General features: G+C 38.7%; 1 protein-coding gene across 1 annotated transcript; it reads right to left on the bottom strand.

Annotated features, from left to right (window-relative positions):
• Positions 1-360: 360 nt before the first annotated feature.
• IL12B (interleukin 12B) lies at positions 361-10,231 on the bottom strand. The gene is made up of 7 exons (XM_062587562.1): positions 10,153-10,231; positions 7,562-7,643; positions 5,279-5,560; positions 4,446-4,563; positions 3,284-3,477; positions 2,361-2,512; positions 361-486 (listed from the first exon to the last, which is right to left on the bottom strand). The coding sequence occupies exons 2-7, from the start codon at positions 7,641-7,643 to the stop codon at positions 361-363; spliced, it is 954 nt and encodes a 317-aa protein (XP_062443546.1). The 5' UTR covers positions 10,153-10,231.
• Positions 10,232-10,832: the final 601 nt, after the last annotated feature.

Below are 10,832 nucleotides of genomic sequence, written 5' to 3'. Positions count from 1 at the left end.
CAAATGTGCTTTATTTCTCAAAGAAAATTTTATAAATGCCTAGTTAGGCAGTATACTTCAAATTACTAACCATATCCATGAACCCGCATCTATTGTTTCCCCTTCAATTTAAATGGATTCTGATTGTTTCCTCATATTTTTTTCTGTTAAGAAAATCCTATTTTAGACAGCCCAATATAGTCACATTTGCTTACAGATCTGTATTCTCTTACAGATACTTCATGAAAAAAATGTTCAGGAGAAAAAATTGGTTCTGAGGAAATATGAAATAAATAAGTATGTAAGAAGAAGTTTATAGACTCCTCACTCTTCTATATAGGGAATCAGCTTTGCTTCTCTAATAAAAAGGTTCTTTAAGTCTTACCTGCAAACTGAAGACCACTCACTCCAGGATGAGTCATAGTAGCGATCTCGAGCCTGCACAGAGATCATGTCTTTTGGGCCAGCCCTTGGAATCTGAATATGCTGCTCATCAACCTCATGAACCTACAGAGCACAGGCCATTCAGTGGGTGGAAGGGTCAAGCAGAACACATGAGGAAGTGCCAGATACATGCAACAAGCACAGGTAACTCAAAAAGCACAGATAGTCTGTTGTTTCCAAAGCACCAGTCTGCTCCCACAGCTATCAGTCATGAAGAACTGTGAAAATCTCAGCCCCTGTAGAAACAAACTAGATAGTCCACCTTTCATTGAAGCTAGTAATGTAAAGTGATCCTAACTCAAAACTGAAACTGTATCATTAAACAAAGGGCTTGTTTTTTATCAGAATTTTCCTTTTTCTTCTTTTCCCAAAGTAGCATCCCTAATAGACAGAAGTCCCTGCTTTTCAGTATCCATGAGATTTCCACTGAGGACTTGTGGCTGGTACAAAAAGCACTCTTAAAACTAGCCAGTTTCACTACTTAAAGGATCAAAGACAACCTCGCTAAATTCAAGGAGTCAGCACTGGGGGAATGGCCCCATCTGCTGGTACAAGCCTCCTTATTTTTTTGTATAGAAAAATGCATCTTTTAATGTTGTTGGTTAATCAGTTTACGGTATGGAATGATCATATGTATTGGTTTATTTTTCTGGTTGCTAGACCAAGGAAGAGTAGCACTGCAGCTAAGGCACTGCTCTGTGGTTGGTTGGTTCATGTACTTCTTTCCAGTTCTGCAGCTGACTTCTTTGTCAACCTAGCCAAAATCACTAGAATGCTGCTTTGTGTTGTTTAATGTACTGAGGAGCATTAGCAATGGAAACGACATTTTGTGATTTAAGGCTAATACTGATTAGAAATATTTAGTTAACAATTAACTAATACTTGGGAAGTGAATGGCAAAGTCTGTAGTCTCCACCAGTTTCCACAGAAATGCTGCCAAATGAATCATTGATTCCCTGTTTGACCATTCACCTATAAAGAAAATCTGAGCTAGCCAGGTACAAACAACACACCAGGAACTCAGTGCCACAGATCTTAGACTTGATTGGGAAATTGGGATTTTCCCAAATTAGGACTCACACAACCCCACATATGAATTAGTAAAGACTTTTCTCACGCTAGCATGTGTATGCAACACTGGGCATGACATTATGTCCCAGTTACATCAGGGTTGCATCCACCCCAAAGTGTGCTGTTTAGGCCTTCTGGCTCATGGAACAGGGAGGGAGGCTGTTTCTTACCACATTTGGGGCTGGGCACTTTTTTCTTTCTTTTTTTTTTTTTTTTTTTTTTTTTTTTTTTTTTTTTTTTTCCCTAGTCTATAGGAGATGATTCTGCTGCTCTACTCAGCCCTGGTGAGGCCTCATCTCGAGTACTGTGTCCAGTTCTGGGCTCCCCAGTACAAGAGAGACATGGAGTTACTGGAGAGAGTCCAGTGTAGGGCTACAGGATGATCAGAGGGCTGGAGCACCTGCCCTATGAGGAACGGCTGCGAGAGCTGGGCCTCTTCAGCCTGGGGAAGAGAAGACTGAGGGGGGATCTTAGCAATGTGTACAAGTACCTGAAGGGAGGGTGTCAAGGGGACAGGGCCTAACTCATTTCAGTTGCCCCATGTGACAGGACAAGAGGCAATGGGCAGAAACTGAAGCACAGGAGGTTCCACCCGAACGTGAGGGGAATCTCTTCCCTGTGAGAATGAAGGAGCACTGGAACAGGTTGCCCCGAGATGTTGTGGAGTCTCCTTCTCTGGAGATCTTCAAGGCCCGCTTGGATGCAACCCTGTCTAACATGCTCCAGGGAGGTTGGACTCGATGATCTCCAGAGGTCCCTTCCAACCTTACTGATTCTATGATTATATGATTTTGTGAGTCTTGCGTACAAAACATATTATTTATATGGTTTGTTAAAGCAAGAAAAGCTCATTCTGAATGCTGTACCTCTGGCTTGATTTTGTGTCTCTTTGTTCTTTCAACTTTGACTTTGAAAGTCAGAGGGAAGTAGGACTTTGGTGTGCTCCAAGTTTTTGGATATGTCCAGGTCACTGTTCCATTTTTGGCCACATACTCACATTGCGGTGGGTCAGGTTTTACTGCAAGAGAAAATATGGTAGGAATTAAGCATGACTGCAGCATGATGTCAGTTGTTGGTGTCCTATTGTTGATATTTCTATAAGAATAAGCTCTGGGACCCCCCAAAATTCGCACGGAAAATTAACCAGACTCCCAGAGCCTTTTTTTTTTTTTTTTTTTGCCTAGAGAGTTGCTAAGGGTGTTGTCAGAGACAGACGACCATCCTCAAAGACTGCTGACTCTTAGGACATTTAGGAAAGCATCTGCTTCTTTAGGATCCTGCCTCATTTTTCTGCACCCTGTGGCATCATAGTCACGGTTGTTCTTATTCCTGTCAATTTGTATTAGCCTGTCATAGATGTCCACCTGCAAGAATGGATCAGGAGTGAAGAACACATAGCATTAACCATTATCTGAGTAACTGGTAAGTCTGCAGGTCCCAGAGAAGAGCCTGCTCAGTTATTGTTTGTTCTGTGATTGGGAGACCACATGCCCCTTCCCAAACATGTCCCTATCATACAGAATGCTATAGAAACTTCTGGGAGTTGTGGGGGAGAGAGAGTAGGAAGTCACAAGCTATGGAGATCTTATTTCTTCACTTCCTCATCCACTTCTGGACTGCTGCTATGATTTGTTTTCCCTTGTTCCTGTAACTGGGGGCTTGATACAGATTTACAGTAGAATAGGGCAGGGATTCCCAACCTTAGTTTGGTTCGTTATCATTATTAGTTCCACTCTCAGCAACAACAAGAATAAAGCTGAGAATAAATTGTGATTTCTGGTGTACGCACTGATATCTCTGATGAAGAAGCTGCTGGTATAGTTCTCATATTCCACCTCATCAATGACCTCCAGGAACATCTCGATTGGCTGGTGCTCTTCAGCAAATGGACAGTAGTTCTCCTTCTGGCACTGCGCTGTGTATTTAATCACTGAGTTATCAATGTGAGCCACAGGGCTGCTGCAGGTTACATGTCCTTGAGAGCTGAATACAGAACAGAAGGTGGTATTGGAAATGCTGGTTTGTTCTGAGAATGTTTGCTGTCACAGTGATATCATGTAGCTGGTAATATAAAATTTTGCTGCTGCCTAAATCATTCTATGGCTTCACTTTAACCACTGTAAAAACAGTCCTGTGGGTATTCTTACATTTTCAAAGTTTTTAAAAAAGACCTTTATTACCGCTGTCCCATGACAAGCTCTGGTATCTAACTTTGTTCCTCAGCTCTTTCTAAAACCTTGCTGAAATAAATCAGGCAAGGTTAAAATGCATCCATTGGGAAACAAATAACAAAAGACAATTACAAAGTGCTACCTGAATCTGGCTCTATTTTTTTTCATTCAGCGAAATAAAACACTTTGCAGCTATTTCCTCTTTAACAAACTGAAGTGACCTCTGCCTAAGTGCTCCATGTTTTGGAGAAACCCCCAAGAGTAGTGGGAGGTAGGAAATCCCCACAAGGTTCCCCTCACATATTTCCCTTGCAGGTTTCTGCAGTGTCCCTCAACTGAGACTTGTCAGTGGACATGTGGCTTTTGCAGTGGGTGCAGCCTCCCACTCCTTTAGTGCCACTGGATCTGCTGAGAAGGGACTCAATGCTATGATTGCTTCTACTTTTGGCTCAACTTCCTCTCTCTCCGCTGCATGAACAGTTTTTGTTATTGCTTAAGTGACTCTGCAGCTGTACTGTAGCAGCTGTAACAATCCAGTGGGGGTTGTTCCATTCTCAAATCTTTATTAATTCCTGAGCAATTTCCATGCCCTTATTAGTCAAGTAAGTCTTTGTGATGGCCCCAAACCCTTCTGCACATGTTTAGACTCTGGGAGTGAGATTCTTCCCCTTCTTTGTGTTCTCAATTGGCAATCCACAATCCAGGATCTCCTCTGCAGACTAATACTGAAGGCTGCTTTGGCCTTATTACAAGGTAGCTAAGGAAAGTACAAGCTTTTACCCTTTTAGACTTCTGATTGTGAACTTCACATTTGGAGTCTCATTTTCTGTCATCCATGAACATATGAAAATTCCAGAGTAATTCTTTGCCTCACATTTTAAAAATGTCCTGTTTGGCTCTAGATGGAAAAAGAAAGAAAACATTTCTTTTCCTTTTTTTCCTTTTTTTTTTCTGCCAAGTCCAAGCAGAGAGAACACAGTAACTCAGTAGATTCCTGTCCACTTTGGCAGATGGTGGGTATACAAGCAGACACAATCTCATGCTACCAACTGAGCAGTCATTTCTAGTTAAAAAGCCATATAACCACATTTAATAGCTGAAGGCTGGGCTATATAGCAGCCCATTAACCACATCTACATGGCTGTTGATAGGAGTTAGCATGTACCAAAGCTGTTGCAGATGGCTGATGAAGCCTATCATTAACAGACTTATGTAGACAGAGAGATTATTTCTTTCACAGAGAAACACTGCAGCAAATAAAGCAAGTCAGTTGCTTTCAGAAAAGCAGTAGGGATGTATCGATGTTATTCCATAGTTTTTATACCAGTCTAATCATTCCTACCATGAGTCCATCCTATGGGTCTAGAGAGTCCTTAATTAATCCCAGTGACAATATATTCGTATTTTTCTTATCAAATGCACCATACACACAAGAAAAGTCATCTGTTGACCTTCACTGTTGATAACATATTTGAAGAGGACCCATTTTAAACTGTATATTTCTCATGCAGTTCTCCAGAGAGCTCACTTTGGTCTACAATGTGTAAAGTTGAACAAAATACATCATTACATCCTATCAAAACAAAATACATCATAACATTCTATGACCTTACCTTTAAAACTTTTCAGAATTGACCTTATCATTTGCCCATTTGAGTCTATTTTAGTTATGAGGAAAAAATCATAGCTGATGATTTCATGGGTATCAGCTGTCAGACAGGTGTAGTTGCCAGCATCTGGGAACTCCTTCACTTCAGCAATCAGGGTCTTTCCAGTTCCTTTCACTTCTGTGCCCTTTTTCCAGTAAACTGGCAGTGCTTCATCAGATACGTTACAGATAAGCTCCACTTTTGTAGCTGGTGTCTCATCACTCCACTCAGATTCTATGACGTATACTGAATATTGAAAAAAAAAAAAAAAAAAAGTATTAGGAGTATTAGGAACTGTTCACACTTAACAGTGCTTGTAAAGATTAAATCGAGCCATTTATTCAGCTTCACTCTCCAGGAGAACTGAAAAATCTATTTCTTTATTGCCCCCATGTCACGTTATCACCTGAAAATCTTCACTGTAAAAAGAGATTTAACTTAGAAAATTACAGTGCATCTAGAACTTGTTTATCAGTAGGGATGACATTTTAATTGAAGAAGAGATTTTTTTTTTCCATGTTTCCAGAGAATCCTATAGAGGTTTATAACCCTGGGAAGTAGGCAGGGACCTTTATTTTAAAGATGAGTATGCCAGGATGCACAGCCCATGTATTCCTCCTTCACATGGCCCTTGGCCTTTGTTCACAGAATGGTCTGTGAAACCCCTTGGTGCTGAATTGCTTGGCTCCCTGATGGCCTTCTTCAGAGTCAAAGGCCTGTGAATGAGCAGTAGGAAGGAGGAGAGCTCCAGGTAAGCGGATTTTATTTACTCCTAGCTGACGCCATTTTCCATTTTCTACAAGGAGCATAGGTACTCCTATCACCTTGGTCCAAATGGAATGATTACTAAGAGCTACAGTAGAGATAAGTGGAGTGCAACAGAGAAATGTGGTCTCCTGAGAGCTGTCTTGTAACTCTTAAGCACCCTATTGGCCACTCCAAATTAGAGGAAATTCCACATAATGAAATAATTTGGAATAATTCCACTAAAGAACTGTTATCTTCTCCTGTCTCTTTGCTGTGGTTTCACAAGAAAAGCAGAATAGTAATCAGGTTGGCTCAAGAACTTCATCTGCACTTTTGTGTGGCAACAATTCTCAAAATTTCACTGCTATTGCTTAGATGCCACTACTGTCATAGGCTCCCCAGCTGTGTTCAATGCCCTCAGAGACTGTTCTATATTCAAGAACAAGCAAAAATCTGTTTCTCAGTGTGTCAGCACCTCAGAAAGTACTCCGCTCAGGAAAACAAAGTTCCAATAAAGAACTGTAAGACCTGTTCACCAGGACACTTCACTACCAAAATGAGAGCCTTAAGACACACAGAAGAAATACTAAGAAATACATGTCAAATGCTGTATCTAAAATGGCAGAGAATATGCAACTCTAGGAACCTTACTAAACTGTTTATGCATATTTGAAGCACAAGCGGAGTAAATCTTAAAGATTTCAAACACAAAAATATAAAGGTGTATTCTCAATATGTTGACAAACATATCTATAGTTTTCAGCATAGTGGCATTGCTCAGGGAAAACACTGGATAAATCATTTCTTGATGTAAAGATACTGATGAATATAGCTGAATTATTCTTTAGAAATAAAACACTTCTCAGTCAGATTGAGAATGCTTTTTTCTGTGTTGATTAGGATCCTTTTTTGTGGATCATCCCACTGAAGGCAGCCTACATTGCAGAGCTTATCTGCATGAATTAGAGCAGCAAATATGACCATCTGAATTTAGTCTAATTTTATGGTGAGTAAATTATTTAAAAGATTTGTCAATTTATTACTGACCCTGTATTTTTTACAAATGCGTTTGCAGTTCACTTATTTACCAGGAAGGTTGCATAAACTATTTTTAAGTGCTGGATTTTTCTGTGACATGTTCTTTTAGACAATTGATTCTTCACTGTTTGTTTGTGGGCTGTTACCTAAGTCACAAGATAATGTTTCTGCTTCTTGACTGCATGACTGAAACTTTTGAAACAATAGAACAGGGAATAGGGAATAAGACATTTCATAGTGCAAATATTCAGATTAACAGCTATTGTGTTAGAAGTGTCAATATTTTAGGACTAAATATTTCTATTAATACCAATTAGTTGGCTAGTTATTCACAAACAAATAGTAGAAACCTTGGCCAAGGCATTGTAGCTAACAATCCACGCTTTTAGTCACAAATATACTCGTCAATCCTTTTTTTAACCATTCAGTCATCTATAGTCTCAGTAAATTAAGATTGCTTACCATTCTCTCTCAGTTTCCACTGTGCTTCCAGAAGGGCAGCAAAGGAAAATAGTGAAAGTAAGACAAATAGAAGGTGAGACATCTGTAGAGAAAAAACAAATTACTAAACATCATTTAGCATTAATGATTGTATGCTGAAGCCAAGCTCAATGCCGGACAGGATAAGAGGACAGAGTCATTTCCAATGGACTAAGAAACCTTCTCCCATTCTAAGAACTCTTAGACTACATTAAAATTGCATAGCAGGTTTGCACTAGGATTCAGGCCAAGAGTTTGGTCACACCACAAAACAGTTTAGTGGAAATCACAGAACTGAGAAGAAATTGCTGTATGTGTAAGTCTTGGCCTTATCTACTCAGATTAAGCTTTCCAAGGTCTCTCAGTTAAGTATTCCTCACACAAAAGAAGTCCTGCTAATACTAGTTTAATACTAGAGGGGCTACTTGCATAAATAAGGCATTGGAGCAAAGGATCTTTGTACATTAAATTCCAATTATACAAAGCTCTTAACACGTTCCTTGCTTTAAGCATGTCAGTAGTCCTATTAAAGCAAAACTGTGTATAAAAAGAAGCACTTGTTTGAGTGTTTTGCTAGACCACGTTCTTCACTCTCTCTCTTTTTGAGGACAAGTGACTGTGGTGTCAGTAACTGCAGTGTAGAGCTGGCTTCAATACTGATATTTACCTAACTAGTTCTGGTACTCAACTGAAATTATATAGTCTAATTTACTTTTCAAGCAATTTCAGGCAAAATTCCTACTAAAGTCAGTGAAACAGATATATTTGCAAAAACTGCTGGTCGTGTATCATTTTTGCAGTATTTACTTGAGGCATATATGTGTAACGAGAATATATAAATATATATCTGTGTATATTCAGGTTCTAGCTCTCAAACTATTTGTCTTGAATTCAAAATACAGCTAGAGCTCTTCATGAAACACAAAACATTTTGTCAAATGTTGTAATAACCATCAGGAATATAGGAAAAACAATGACTGTTATTTAAATACAGCTTCAGACAGTTTTCTTTAACTGGAGAATAGGTCAAATGGATAGGAATATGACTTAAAAAAAGAGGCTGGTGAATATAGCTTTCAAAGTCTATTTTGACTATCAATGGAGTTTGAGTGCAGATGAAATAAAACAAAATCAGGTGGTGATTTTGTTTCTTTTTTTCCTCCCAAACAAGTCCTATTTTCAATGAAAGAGAAGTATTCCTCATGATCTCTTCTCACATAAAACAAAACTTTCCATCCAGGTTTAGGGAAGAAGGGTGTGTATTTATTTCGATCTTTCCATCCAGGTTTAGGGAGGAAGGGTGTGTATTTATTTCGATATGCACCAAATCGATAACTTCCTGGCAGCTCCTGCTACTAAAAGCAGTTATTAATCTTCATGAGAAGTTAGCAGTATCTGGATCAATGCCAAAGAAAGCCTGCTATGCATTTTGTATGCCACACATCACAGCTATTAATGGGACCAGAAGCTAGGAATATAATAGCTTGAACGAGTATCTAAGAGACAAAGCAGCTGACACTACGTCTGATGCTCAGAGAGAGGCACAAACCTCAGTCATAAGCTAGATACTATCAGGCAGCTGTCAGTTGTCTATTGCTTCATTAACAGGCAAACACTTTCTGAGCTCCTGATGATTTTCTGCCATGGGATTATCTGTAATTTGTGAAAGAAAAACACAGTTTTCATCTTGAAAATTGTCAGCTCTTGTTCTTTTCTGTGATCCTTATATGGCATCTCTGAGTTCTCTTCATGTAACTGATACCTGAAATTTCAACTAAAAACTTGGAGGGAGAAAAAGGGGGTAAAATACGCTTTCTTTTCAGTGTCAACTTTTCATCAAAATTTAAACACTGAAAATAGATTTTTTTTTTTCTGATTTTAAGGAGAAGCTGAAAGATTTGGGGTTTTTAACGAATTAAGTTAACAATTTCCATGGAAAATTATTCAACTTTCCCCCACACCCCAACCTTCCCTTCTCACAATTTTGTTGAAAAATTAGTTAGAAATAACGTCAATTTCTGAACATGATTAATCAGTGCAGTTGCCTGAGCACATCCTAGGTGAGGCCAGTCTACCAACATTATGTTTTCCCTGTGATGTAGAGCATCAACTTGCATAAATCAGCAGAGTTCCTTCACTGAGAATCATAGATTAACTTCTGTTGGAAAGGACCTCTGGAGATCATCTGGACCCATCCCAGCTCAAAGCAGGGTGTCAACGGAATGACATTTATTTAAAGCAAAGAATAGTCTCACCACAGATATGTATTTCTATCGGCACAGACCCCAGCAAAATGAACATTGGTAAGATATAAAAGATCATTATCTTACAACATTAGTTATTCTATTAGTCAGCTAACAATTCTATCAGCTATATACTTTACATGTATACACTATATGTGTAACTTCAGGCACACATATAAACACTATTCTGAGAAAAGTCTCATGAAAACTTTTTTAAATACACTTTTAAATAAATTACTTCAAGTTTCCATTTATTTCATCTGAAGTCAGCTGTTGCCATATTTATGTTGTCCCACAAAGGGGACAGTGAGAGAAGAAAGGAATTCTTACCTTTTCCCGTGACGCCTATTAGCTGAAGTTGCCAGGCAGGTTGGTTTTGTGATCTGAAGGAAGCAAAGTGCTGGCTCTCTTATAAATGTAAACTCTGAAAGGAAAGGGATGCTCCGTTTCACCGCAATACCACAGAATTGCAACACGTGGACATAGTTCCTTTTTTGTACAGTGGTAGAAGTTAAGCAAAAATAAAGAGAGAGAGGAAAAAAAAAAAATGTTTGGGAGTCCCAGGTAAACTTTAAAGAGGAAATGAGATTATTACTATGACCTTTATGATATGCCACAGGCGCTTCCTTTCCTGTCCAATTTTCTGTCTCTTTCATACTGCTCTCATCAGCTGGGGAAGAGTAAATTAAGAGTAAATAAACTTCCAGAACTGTTTGATGGGAAATATATTGTGAAGACAGAACGTTAAATGAACTGAATCTACTGCTACCTGGTAAATCTAGTGAAAAAAATTTCTCTAAAGAGAAATACATGAACTAAAATCTCACCTATCACATTAATCAGAATCAGAGCTAGGGATTTTTTTTATTTGATCTTTTAATATTATATTTATTCTAAAAATTGAGACTTGGGTCAACTAAAACAAAATCTGAAATTGCCACATTATTTTATGTTGGCAATTTTTAAATAAAACCTATTTTATAAACTAAGGTTCCTGTAAACCAGTATTT

Source organism: Rhea pennata, chromosome 14 (genome assembly GCF_028389875.1).
Source record: "Rhea pennata isolate bPtePen1 chromosome 14, bPtePen1.pri, whole genome shotgun sequence".
Lineage (NCBI taxonomy): Eukaryota > Metazoa > Chordata > Aves > Rheiformes > Rheidae > Rhea > Rhea pennata.
Note: the sequence above shows the minus strand (reverse complement) of the source record. Positions and strands in the feature narration are given on the sequence as shown.